The sequence below is a fragment of the Pristis pectinata genome, chromosome 7 (assembly GCF_009764475.1).
Source record: "Pristis pectinata isolate sPriPec2 chromosome 7, sPriPec2.1.pri, whole genome shotgun sequence".
Classification (NCBI taxonomy): domain Eukaryota; kingdom Metazoa; phylum Chordata; class Chondrichthyes; order Rhinopristiformes; family Pristidae; genus Pristis; species Pristis pectinata.
In genome coordinates, this window is record NC_067411.1 from 80,399,666 (window position 1) to 80,413,217 (window position 13,552).

The 13,552-nt window shown below is 40.8% G+C and overlaps 1 protein-coding gene across 2 annotated transcripts in view; it reads right to left on the bottom strand.

The window, feature by feature from the left end:
* The window catches only part of LOC127572723 (GRAM domain-containing protein 2B), an 81,237-nt gene that overhangs the window by 42,913 nt on the left and 24,772 nt on the right, over nucleotides 1–13,552 (bottom strand). Inside the window, exon 1 of one of the 2 annotated variants that reach the window (XM_052020267.1) lies at nucleotides 9,670–10,071. The exons of the other annotated variant lie outside the window; for it this stretch is intronic. Within the exon in view, the coding sequence (XP_051876227.1) occupies nucleotides 9,670–9,761 (92 nt within the window). The 5' untranslated portion in view covers nucleotides 9,762–10,071. Of the gene's footprint in view, nucleotides 1–9,669; nucleotides 10,072–13,552 lie in introns of those variants that run through there. 2 annotated transcript variants of the gene reach the window in all.

Sequence of the window (13,552 nt, forward strand, 5' to 3'; positions counted from 1 at the left end):
AGGAGCATCTGCAGTAATGTCCTGGAGTGCAAAATGACTGGCTTCCAATAACCAAGATCAGCATCTCATTGTAGATACAACTCCAATGTGAAGAGATTTCTCCTCAATTCCCATTGTCTAGGTTTTATCAGGGCATCTTCATGCTATTTCCAATCAAATTCTATTTTATGATGGGGGAAAACCCCAAGGAACAGCTTTGTATATATATAAAAACTCAAAAATTACAATCTAACATTTTCTGGTACCAGTGATTATAACTGTACAAACACTAACATGCAGATTTCAGTTTCATCTGTTCTCACAGTATTACCAATAAGCTGTCTAAGGTGACTGCATTGCTGTTGTGCAGGTCATAAACTAGTTGTCTGTAGAATGACCAAATAAAACTTCAGTGGCATTACTTTAAACAAGACAGATATTCTTTGGCAACTCTGTTAATGTGTTAAGGACAGGTGATTAAAGGTCATCAAAAACATACCTGCTGCTCTTAGGCAATTGGGTATGCTAAAGGTATATTTGAGCAAGCTGTTTTGAATTCTGGAATAAAATGACTACTTCAAATGAGATACTGTTGAGATTCAGTTTGTTCTGCAAATTAAGGCAGTTTTCCTCTTAAATACAAAGTGTGTATGTAATTGTTATAAGATCAGGTCAGGTTCTTGGCAGAAAACACATCTATTAGAGCAACAGTGCCTCAATCTGATTACTGATGCATCAACAAGAACTTATCTATTCCAAGTGACAATATTTACTATTCAAAGGTTGGGAAGTGTCTTTGGGACATGTTTGAATACAATGTCCATGCAAGTTCAGATTAACCTAAAATGGGCTTCAAACTAGATTAAAACCAAATATTTATAATAAGCCAATGTTGATTATGTTCTGTTACAACCGCCCACATTGAGGCATAGCAAAAGAAAACAAAAACAGCTGCAAGTGCAGCTGACAGAATAATTTATATTGACATTTTTAATGTTTGCTTAACATGGATGGCACTGTGTACAGCCAGTAGAGCTGCTGCCTCACAGCGCCAGAAATCTGGGTTCAATCCCGACTCTGCGTGGAGTTGGCACGTTCTTCATGACCCCATGGGTTTCCTCTGGGTGCTCCGGTTGCCTCCCACATTCCAAAAACATGTTAACTGGCCACTGTAAATTGACACTTGTATGTGAATGGTAAAATCGGGGGGAACTGATGAGAATGTGGGGAGAATAAAAAAATTGAATTAATGTAGGATTTGTGTAAATGGGTGGTTGATGGTTGGCATGGACTCAGTGGGCCGAAGGGCCTGTTTTGTGCTTCATCTCTCTATAAAATCTTGAACATCATCCATAAAGTAAAGGATACAAGCCTAGTGTTAACCAATATTCAGAATCCATTTACTGTAACCTCAAAGATGGCCACCCAACCTCAACCCTGGCTCACAAGATGACTCCATCGTTAATAATGAACATGTTTCATACCTGCATTTTATATGCACAGGAGGAAGTCAGTCAGCCTACTGTAGCTCTTTGCAATGGCAAATATTATTTCAGTTTTCCACTCTTCTTATAATCTGACACCTTCCTTCTAAATATTTATTCAGCTTCCCTCAAGAAGATGCAATAATCTTAAAGGAGGTGGTCAAGGATTTTCCTTACAATCAAACTCCTCCAAAAGTTAGATCTTCTCTTGGACTTTTGTTCCAATGAACAGCTCTGGTACCTTAAGAATTTTCTCACTGTTATAGTTTGCCACCCCTGGTGATTCTATTCTTTATGCCCACCGTGACTTTAGTAAATGGAGTTTTAACTTGCACAGTAGTGGAACAATGGGGTAACCAGATGTTTTAGTTCCTTTTATTTTTAATCTACACACTAACTTTAAACACATTTTCTAATTAATCGTCTGAATGTGAGCATCATTGGCAAAGCTGGTATCTCCAGTAATTGTCAAAAGTGCCAGTAGATCTTCTTGAGTCATCCCAGACTATGTAATGAAGGAATTACTGAAACAATGTAGTTGGATGCTATTTTCAACCCAGTGACAATGAACTTAAAAACCAATATGTCCATTCCCAGATGGTGTTTCCACATTTCCCATTTTATGGAAAGGTCCTAAATGAAATCCTGACTAATTGAAACTTCTCTTCCTCCTGCCAACCAACATGTGCAAGAGGTTTCAAACTGCAGTGCTATAGGTCATTATCACATTTCTTTCTTTGTTATTGAAGTCAGCACAATGCCAGACTTTCAACTACTTTTTTCCTCCTCCTCCCCCCACCCCACAAAAAAAATATCAATTGTACCTTTTCCTGATTGGAAAGATCCAACCAGGTTAGTAACTCAGTCAAAGTAATCAATCATAAAATTGACCCAGGGAATTCACAACCTTAGTTGCATAAATTTAGGCGATCACTACTTTGCATCTCCACTGTGCAAAGCCAGCATCAGACTATATCCTATATATTTAAATTCATATCCTATTCAGGAGAAAATATGAGATTTGTGAAGAACTTCTGTACCAGTGTAAGTAAAGCTGTTCACAATAAGTTCTAAGAAAAAGCACTGTGATGTTTGAAAAGTACATTTTCAGTTAGGGATTTAACTTTCAAGTACTGTACCTTTACATGAAATAATATAGGGTTTTATTTAAATGTATAATTTCTGGTGTATTTGAAATGTAACTGTCAGATGCTGTCCATACATCACAAAACACCTCAGAAGATCAAAAAGACAGTCTCAATCGGGTTGGTCAGAGCCTTTTGGAATGGAGCTGGATCACAGTGGGATGGGGGGAAAAGAGGGAATTATTCGACATTATAGTGGAATATCAAGGTTTTCAGTTAACATTTAGAGCATGGGTACTTCACAGCCTGGAGAGATTAAGAAACAAACTAGGGAGATGGAGTGAGACAAAGCAGTAGAGCAGCTGGTTCATGAAAAGGAGAATTATAGAGTAGTGAAATTAGAGACTATAATTACCTAAATTTTGATTGGAATAATGTCAGAGTGAAGGGAAAGGACAACAAGAAATTTCTTGAAATGTATTCAGGGAAATGTCCTTATCAGCACATTCCTGGTCTGGCTAAGGAGGCATTGCAGATTCTGGTGCTAGGGAATGAGATTGGCCAAATGCAAGTGAGAGATCATCATATGATTAAATTTCAAATGGTAATGGACAAATGCAAGAAACAACTGAAAATACAATCTCTGAACTGGAAGAGGGCTAACTCCAACAGCATCAAAGAGGGATCTAGTGAGGGTAAAATGCAACTGACAGCAAAAATGGCAAGAAAAAAAATAGGGGATCTTAAAGGAGATTTACAGGACAGGATAGATACATTCCCACAAAATGAGAAGCAAGGAGCCAGGGCTCTTTGGATGACAATCGAGATCGAGACTATGCAAAATAAAAAGAATGCATAAGTGACTACTTGGTGAGGAGGGAAACAAAGAAATCAGACAGTGCGATGAGAGTGGATGTGTAGTGGCAAAAAGGACTGGCATAGAGGTACGAGAATAGAATGATTGGCAACATAAAAGAGAACTCAAAGCTCTTTTGATGGCATGTGGGTAACGGTGAGGTGGGACCTATCAGGGAAAGAGGGGCAGTCTAAGGCGAGAATACAAGAACACTTTGTATCAGCATTAGCCAAGACAGAAAATGCTGACAAAATACCTCTACCAATTTACTTCTCCAGTAATGGATGGGGTGAAAATTGATGTACCAGTACTGTACTGTACCAGTAAAGGCCGGCTATGCTTAGAGTCACTTGGTCTGGATGGCTTGCATCCAAGTTGCTAAATGATGTGTGGGTAGAAATTTTTCAATCTTTCCTAGAAACGGGGGAAATATTGTTATGTTTAGGCAGGATGCTGACTTAAGAGGCATTCTGTCATAATCCCATAGATGGTAGCTTTGCATCATTGGCTCCTTAGCCAAGCACATACACCAAATGTCTGAACTGGTGGTTCCTCTTATACTGCACAGGATTACTATTGCAACTATGATAAAGTGGCAAATGTGACATCCTGGTTCAAAACAAGAAGTCTTGTGACTTCAAGCCATTTAAACATCACTGGTGGGTAAGGTTTCCGAAATAATAGTTGGGGGAGAAAAAGAGAAAAAAACATTACCAGGCAAACGTGGAGAGCCAGCACAGAATTGTAAAACCATCCTAATTGAACTTTTTGATGAAGTAACTGAAAAAAGATTGACAAAAGGATTGCAGTTGGTTTTGTCAACATAGTGCATAGCAAAATCTATGTAAAAGACTACTTAACTAAATTTAATAGGGGTCTCAATATCAGCTTGGTTAAAAAATTGGCTCATGGACAGGATGCAGTGATGTATAGTAAAAGGTGGTGTTCCAGACTAAAGGACATCAGTAATAGGATCCTTTTTTTAAAAAAGTATTGATATAAAAATGACCCAGATACTCAACTACAGAGTAAAATTTCCAAATGTTCCAATGATTTAAAAAAAAATGCAAGTGTGGCAGATAGCAAAGATGACACTGATTGGCTGCAACATGACATAAGGGTTAGCAGGAAGGACATGAGGGCAGGTGAAAATTCATACAAGGGCAAGGTGATTTACTTTGACAGTAGGGAATGGGGGAAGAGGCAATATAGATTTAAGAGCACAGTTCCAAAAGATACAGAGTTGGGGACAAGGGTGAGAAAATACTAAGAACTTTACAATAAAATCAGCAAGTGGTATTGACCTTAAATTCCGTGTTCGAGAGGAGCGGAGGCAGATTTGATCAGTGATTTCTCAAGCAAGCTGGATAGGCATTTGAGGGTAATAAACTTGCAGGGCTACAGAGACAGAATGAGGGTATGCTGACTGGATTGTCCTACATGGTGTCCAAGGGCCAAATGGCCTCCTCTTGTATGACAATGACACCGCTCTGAAGAACAAATGTTATGCTAAGTGCCCTGAATATTTATTCTTCAAATTATGGAATTGGGATTACTCTTCAGTGGAATTGCCCCATCTGCTATTTACCTTACACCAATTTGAACATTACTCCTTGATGCTGTACTCAATGCCACCTCCATTCTGTCCCACCCCACAGCTCCACTTGACATTTCTCCTGTATTCCTTGCCAATGACCTACCGGAAAACACAAAGATCTGGACATTCTCAAACAGACTATTCCTTTCCCCACAGATTTTCCCCAGGGGTAACATTTTACAGGGGGAACTGATGAAAGGTCATCAACCTGAACTATTAACTGTTTTTCTCAAGTGTTGCCAGGATCCATTGTTTTGTTTGTAATTTCCATCATCTACAGTACTTTACTTTTCAAGATTTACCTTTTAAAAAGTACTTAATTCTCTCTGATCAGCAAGGGAAAAAGGGTTTGTATTTGAATGGAACCCCTTGGCAAAGGTAAACTCCATTCAGAAATGAACTCCAGAATCAGATTTATTATCACTCTTATTTGACATGAAATTTGTTGTTTTGCAGCAACAGTACAGTGCAAAAGACATAAAATTACTATAAATTACAAAATAAATAGTGCAAAAAAAAGGAATAATGAGGTAGCGTTCATGGGTTCATGAACAGTTCAGAAATCTGATGACAGAGGGGAAGAAGCTGTTCCTGAATAGTTGAGTGTGGGTCTTCAGGCTCCTGTAATACTAAGTGATCAGGGGAAAAAAACGGAAATTAAAGTTTAATTGACAAAGCTGGCCAATCTTTGAAATGAGAAGGAAACGTTTGTCCAAAGTCAGAACAGTTCCGCCCTGTCCACCCTCGACAATCACTGCATAGAAAATGGTGGTTCCTGTTTGACAAGCAGATCGTCAAAGTCATTTGACACTATGTCTCATTGCCAGAATTTTCAAGCAAGCTCCAAGACCTTGTTAGGTAGGTGGTGAGAGGAGCTCTACTTGTCAGAACCTTCACACACAGCTGGAGTCTCAATGTACAGTGCACTCAAGGGAGCTGTAATGGAGATGAGTTTATCATTTATTTCCTTCTGGAATGTGCATTTACCAAGGAGATCAGGGAAAAACATGCCGTGGCTTTTGTTGATGGAAACTGCACAACATAGGACTCTGTGCTCCATATCTCAGGACATACAATGAGACAAGAACAGAGAACATAACAGCACAGTATAGGCCCTTCGGCCCACGATGTTGTGCCGACATTTTATCCTGCTCTATGATCCATCTCACCCTTCCCTCCCACATGGCCCTCTATTTTTCTATCATTCATGTGCCTATCTAAGAGTCTCTTAAATGTCCCTAATGTGTCTGTATCCACCACCTCTGCCGGCAGGGCATTCCATGCACCCACCACACTGTGTAAAAAAAAAACTTGCCTCTCACCTCCCCCCTATACCTTCCTCCGATCACCTTAATATTATGACCCCTCGTGTTAGCCATTTTCACCCTGGGAAAAAAAATCTCTGACCGCCCACTCGATCTATGCCTCTTATCATCTTGTACACATCTATCAAGTCACCTCTCATCCTCCTTTGCTCCAAAGAGAAAAGCCTTAGCTCACTTAACCTTTCCTCATAAGACATGCTCTCCAATCCTGGCAGCATCCGGTAAATCTCCTCCGCACCCTCTCTAAAGCTTCCACATCCTTCCTATAATGAGGCAATCAGAACTGAACACAATACTCCAAGTGTGGTCTAACCAGAGTTTTATAGAGCTGCAACATTACCTCACGGTTCTTGAACTCAATACCCCGACTAATGAAGGCCAACACACATTATGCCTTCTTAACAACCCTATCAACCTACGCGGCAACCTTGAGGGATCTATGGATGTGGACCTCCACACTGCTAAGAGTCTTGCCATTAACCTTGTATTCTACCTTCAAACTTGGTCTTCCAAAGTGTATCACTTCACTTTTCCGGGTTGAACTCCATCTGTCACTTCTCAGCCCACCTCTGCATCCTATCAACGTCCTGTTGTAACCTACAGCAACCTTCTACACTATCCACAACACCACCACCCTTCGTGTCATCTGCAAACTTACTAACCCACCCTTCCATATCTTCATCCAAGTAATTTTTAAAAATCGCAGACAGCAGGGGTCCCAGAACAGATCCCTGCAGAACACCACTGGTCACCGACCCCCAGGCAGAATATGCTTCATCTACCACCGTCCTCTGTCTTCTATGGGCGAGCCAATTCTGAATCCACGCAGCCAAGTTTCCCTGGATCCCATACCTCCTGACTTTCTGAATGAGGAACCTTATCAAATGTCTCACTAAAATTCATGTACACCACATCCACTGCTCTACCTTCATCAATGTGCGTTGTCACATCCTCAAAGAATTCAATCAGCCTCGTGAGGCATGACCTGCCCCTCACAAAGCCATGTTGACTGTCCCTAATCAGCCTATGCTTCTCCAAATGCCCATAAATCCTGGCACTAAGAATCTTCTCCAGCAATTTGCCCACCACTGAAGTAAGACTAACTGGCCTGTAATTGTCAGGGTTATCCCTACTCTCTTTCTTGAACAAAGGAACATTTGCCACCCTCTAATCATCTGGCACTACTCCTGTGGCCAGTGAGGACGCAAAGATCATTGCCAAAGGCGCAGTAATCTCTTCCCTCACTTCCTGTAATAACCTTGAATATATCCCATCTGGCCCCAGTGACTTATCTATTCTAATGTTTTTCAAAAGTTCCAGCACATCCTCCTTCTTCACATCGACATCGCCTAGCGTATCAGCATGTTGTACGCCATCCTCACAAACGTCAAGGTCTCTCTCATTGGTGAATACTGAAGCAAAGTATTCATTAAGGACCTCTCCTACCTCTTCTGACTCCAGGCACACGTTTCCTCCCTTATCTCTGATTGGTTCTACCCTCACTCTAGTCATCCTCTTATCCTTTACATACGTGTAGGATGCCTTGGGGTTTTCTTTAATCCTATTCGCCAAGGCCTTCTCATGCCCCCTTCTAGCTTCCCCAAGTCTATTATTAAGTTCCCTCCTGGCTACCTTGCAATTCTCAAGAGCCCTGTCTGATCCTTGCTTTCTAAACCTTAGGTAAGTTTCTTTCTTCCTCTTGACAAGATATTCTACATCTCTTGTCAACCATGGCTCCTTCACTCTACCGTCCTTACCCTACCTCAATGGGACAAACCTATCCAGAATGCATGCAATTACTCCCTAAACAGCCTCCACATTTCTGCTGTGCACTTCCCCAAGAACATCTGTTCCCAATTTACACTCCCAAGTTCCTGCCTAATAGCATTATAATTCCCCCTTCTCCAGCTAAGTACTTTACAATATCGTTTGCTCCTATCCCTCTCCAAGGCTATGGTAAAGGTCAAGGAGTTATGGTCACTATCTCCCAAGTGCTGTCCCACCGAGAGATCTGAAACCTGATCAGGCTCATTGCCTAGTATCAGGTCCAGTATGGTTTCTAGTTGGCCTGTCCATTTAATGTGTCTGGAATTCTTCCTGGACACACCTAACAAACTCTGCCCCATCTATCCCCTTTACACTAAGGAGGTGCCAATCAATATTAGGGAAGAAGAAATCACCCATAGACAACAACCTTGTTATTTCTGCACCTTTCCAAAATCTGTCTCCCGATCTGCTCCTCAGTGTCTTTGCTGAAAGATCACCAACTGAATGAATGATGCATGTTGTTCTGCCCGAAACCTGCTTGGCTTCCAGTGCAAGCTGTCCACAATCCAATGTTGCAGAGTGGCAAATACTAAAAGCATAGGACGAAATGTTGAGGGATGCATTGAGCTTGGTGCAGCCACAACAAAGGCCCTATAGGGAAAGGCCACAGTTCAAGATCTTCTCTTCACTCCACACAGAGGGCCACGAACCCATGTAAAATCCTTTCAGACTTGTCACACTTGGAACAGATGCAAACAATGCCATCCAGATGGTATAAATCTTGTAAGCAAATAGGATGTTTTGTCTTGTGAATGGTGACATAAACATAGTATATTGTATTTGCAAACTAATAAAGTATATTTTTGGGAAAAATAGCTTTATTAGAGACTCCCTGAAGTTCACATTCACAAACCTCTCTTTAACAAGGTTAAAATCTGGAGTCAGTTCATGTGCCATCTTTAAAAGAGCTCTTTGAAATTACAGTTAGTATCAGCAAGAGAGACACGTGCCCATCATTACCCTCATGTCATGCAATGACATACTAGTGTCAACCAATACCCACATTTTACAGCAACAGACATGTACCAACCATGAATGTAATCCAGTGTTACGACGTTATTTGATCTTTGTTATAGTAACAGACCAAAACCCACCAGCTCATTACAACCAAGTCAAAAGGTGGAGCGTGACCTAGATTTGGACTCCAGCCCAGTGGGCAGACTTGAACTGACAATGTTCCTCGATCTGTGCTTTCTAGACTAGAGGATCCAGGCCTAGAATTTCAAAGGCCTAGTCATCTTGAACAATGGTATTTCATAGGGAAAGTTATGAAAGAATAGTACCTTATTAAGAACTTCATAATATGACAATAAACCTGACTTTGACTTATAAACACAAATCACTATTTTGAAAATATTTACTTGAATATACAGTTGACTGTATATTGTACACATTGCAAACCTACTCAGGCTAAAATAGCATACCTAGGATCAAAACCAAGTATTTGTGAGTACACAATTTAGACCTCAGTGATAACATCAAAAATCATACTTGTTCGAGTAAAAGTGATACTTACTTAAAAGAAATATTTTTAGAATCTTTTTTATTAGAAGTTTTTGTAATCCTCTGTTCATCCTCAGTAATAGAATTTAGGCTTTGTTCAATCATTGGGACTGTTTCTTGAGAGTTATTAAATGTCTTCAGCAATGGATGAAACTCTCTGAAGTTCAGAAAGTTGAGATCAGGAAGGTTCTGTGTTTCTGGCGATCGCAAACAGGCTTGAACTTGTACCAGCGGGCCCAGCCCAAAAAGTGAAGGCAGCCTTCCCCAAGTAAAGCCAAAGAAAAATAAACTGCTCAACAAACTCTCAAGGAGAACTTTGTCGGAAAAGCAACGGTTGCAAGTTTTCTCAGATCACTAGTGGAAACTTTATGCCGTATTTTTCTCAGCAACCCGCTAATCTCTCAGGAGGAACACCTGCAGTGACTCAGCACTACATAAATGCGTCCCTCCTCTTCCTCTTGGAGTCCTCTTCTAAGTGTAAACAAAACCATTGCTAGTTTTCCGTGTGCACAGGATATGTGCAGAGCACTCCAGTCTCTTACGTCTTTCGATAAGGCGACTGATATTTTGAATGTTATGTCACTATACATTTCGATTACAACTCAATAGCAGTTGATTATAAAATGTCAATTAAGTGCACTATTTAAAACAAACCTTTTACTGCTGGAACCTCACAGGGGCAGGAATCAAATGCAACCCCCTATCTTTGAGTGACAGTTTTCACTCTTCATTAAGCCTCCATAAAATTGAGTGCAGAAGGGTATTTAACCTTCTATCCATGCACTCTTTTGTAATGACGGACTTTTGACTTTAAAAATATTTATGGAAGCTCATTCGCATGTACTTACGTTCATAAGTTGGACATTTGTAACTTTGGGAGGGCCTGTATAGAAATATTAAGCAAAAAACAAACTGCTGGAGGAACTGATGGAGGACGTTGACCCCAAACATTGACATTTCCTTTCCCCCACCCCCCAGATGCTGCTCGAGCTGCTGAGTTTCTCCTGCAGGTTTTGTCTTGCTTCAGGTTCCATTATCTGCTGTCCCTGTGTCTCCATTGCAGGAATACTAACTTGAAATAGTAGGAAGACCTTCAACTTTTCTGTGTATTTCTTTTATAGGCTTTCATCACACTCCTGCCCCTGAACCATTAAAGGTTGTGTATTACAATAGACATTCTAGTGTATGGCAATTATGTAGAGTTTGACAAAATTAGTTGTTTTCAATCAGAAGCTTTTGAATAGGTGGTTTGAGTAAACAAAATGCAGCACTGGTGAAATAAAGGCTACCTGAATAAAGTTACTATATTTGTACTTTTTCTAAGAACATTTGCTAATCTAGGTATCTGAAATCAAAGCTGATTCATTTCCCAGCAAAAATATATCTAATTTGGGTGAGCATAAACTATTTTATAAGTTCACATCTTCAGTTCCATTTCTGATATTGGCTATGATTTGAAAGAAGATTTGTCTGTTAATACAGAACAGGTCCAGGAAACTGGTGACATAAGATACTGCAGAGGCTGGGATCTTTAGTTATAGAGAAGGTGCTGGAGGAACTCAGTGGGTCAGGCAACATCTGTGGAGGCAAAGGGATAGTCGACGTTTCAGACTGGGAATGGGTGTGAGGGAAAGGTGTATGGTTTTAGCAAACAGGCTTCAGGAATAAAGACAACATGCTCATTTGGCTCCTGAGGTCAGCTGTGGATATTGATGAACTTGTTCTGTATTAATATTAAGAAATCATTTAAAGAAAAGATTTAAAGGAACTACTGGAACCATTTAAGCCAGATCATTGCCCTCGTCTATGCTGAGCTGGTTGATCTTGACCTCAGGAAGGAAATATGAACCAACCTGTCCTCTCCGGGTTGCAATATAATAAGGCTGTTGACAATGAGTAGATGTTTGGGGTTTGACTGCCCAAACAAATTTACCACTGTTCTAAGGCTCCTCCATGATCAGATGATAGTAACTGTCCTGTTCAGTGCATCTGTCTACGAGAGCATTGCCATCCAGACCAGTGTAAGGATTGAGTTGGTACCAATTCTCTTCATTACTTTAATAGCAGCAATCACCTGACTTAGCAATTAATAAACATCACACTTATGCTGCATTAGAAAAGCCTCTAAATTTATCTTCAGTTGCACCAAAATGGACTGCATAATATGAGCATTAGGTTCATGCTGTATTCCTGTCTGTCCATCTGTCTGGTGGTGGGAATATATACTGTTCAGGTTCAGGTGTTATGTAGTTAAGAAGTCAGATGACTGCATTGCTAATGTTCCTGCCTCTCAGATATGGGCGACATAATTTAAGAGACAGACATTGACAGAATAAATTGAAATGATCCTGAGATGAATAGAGGCTTAGAACATGTTTACATAGCTGATTCTTTGGGATTTGGAGTTTTAAAGGCTTCCAGATGTAATGTATTTATCACAGTGGGTTTTGCTGTTCTGAGATGCAGCTTGTTTTCACACTCACTACCTTGTTTTTAAGGTGCTGCTGTAAGCTTATCACAGTTGGCTGATTTCCAATTCACAGTGGCAAACTGGGAGCATGTTTCATGCTGACAGCTCAATGCCCACGTTACAAAGTGGATCTTATCCAGTACAGACCAGGTCCCCGGGGGAACAAAGCTGGCCAGCTGCCATGTGTGTTTCACCCACTGCCTACCTGAATAAAACAACAAACAGATTGCCATCAGAGCTACAAGTAGTCAGGCATGTTTTTGAAAAAGCTGCTGGGTGGTGCTGGCACTGCTAGTGGGCTGGAGTGATTGTAATGGCCTTATCTCACCAAAATATTTGTTTGCTTCATCTTCATTGAAATAGAACAAATGAATGTGCAAGATACATAAACATTCAGTGCAGATCACAAGTGGATCATATTGTAACCCAATGGTGTAATGCCATAGTAAAGTTAAACACTGGGTAGTGCAGGGCCATCCTTAAACCTGAAACACTCTGATTCACTGGCCACTAGGTGAAGAGTAGTGTGGACAGATCTGTGGAACTCCTTATGCAACCACACCTGGGTCTGACCAAGTTGGCCATCAGTAGGTCCAGTCAGTAGACTGTCAGATTCCCTGCTTCTTATAAGTTCCTTCATGGGTTTCCCTAGAGAGAAAACCTGGGCATCAACAATATGCTTAAGCACTTCTGTGACCCAAGGGCACCAGTGGGTTTGGAGTATATCATTAACATCTAGAACCTATATATCCAGAACATCTACTGTTATATTAAGAGCAAAAGGGTAGCAAGGGACAAAATTGGTCCTCTTGAAGATCAGCATGGTCATCTATGCATGGAGCTGAAAGAGACGGGGAAGATCTTAAATGAAATTTTTGCATCTATATTTACTCTGGTGACAGACACAGAGACTATAGAACTGAGGCAAAAGAGTAGTAGTGAGATCATGGAGTGTATCCGGATTACAGAAGAGGAGGTGCTGAGGTGAATGAAGGTGGATAAATCCCCAGGGCCTGACAAGGTGTCCCCTCAGCCCTTGTGGGAAACTAGTGCAGAAATTGTAGGGGCCCTGGCAGAGAATCTTAAAATGTTCTTAGCCACGGGTGAGGTGCTGGAGGACTGGAGGATAGCTAATGTTATCCTCCTGTCCTCCAGCAATGTTAATGCCTGTGAGCCTGATGTCAGTCGTGGGCAAATTATTGGAAGGTATTCTAAGGGACAGGATATATAAGTAGTTGGATAGACGGGTCCTGATTAGGGATAGTCAACATGGCTTTGTGCATGGTAGGTCACGTCTAACCAATCTTATAGAGTTTTTTGAGGAGGTTACCATGAAGGTCGATGATGGAAAGGCAGTGGACATTTTTTACATGGACGTTAGCAAGGCCAAGGCCTGGGAAGCTGCTCCAGAAGGTTAAGTCGCTTG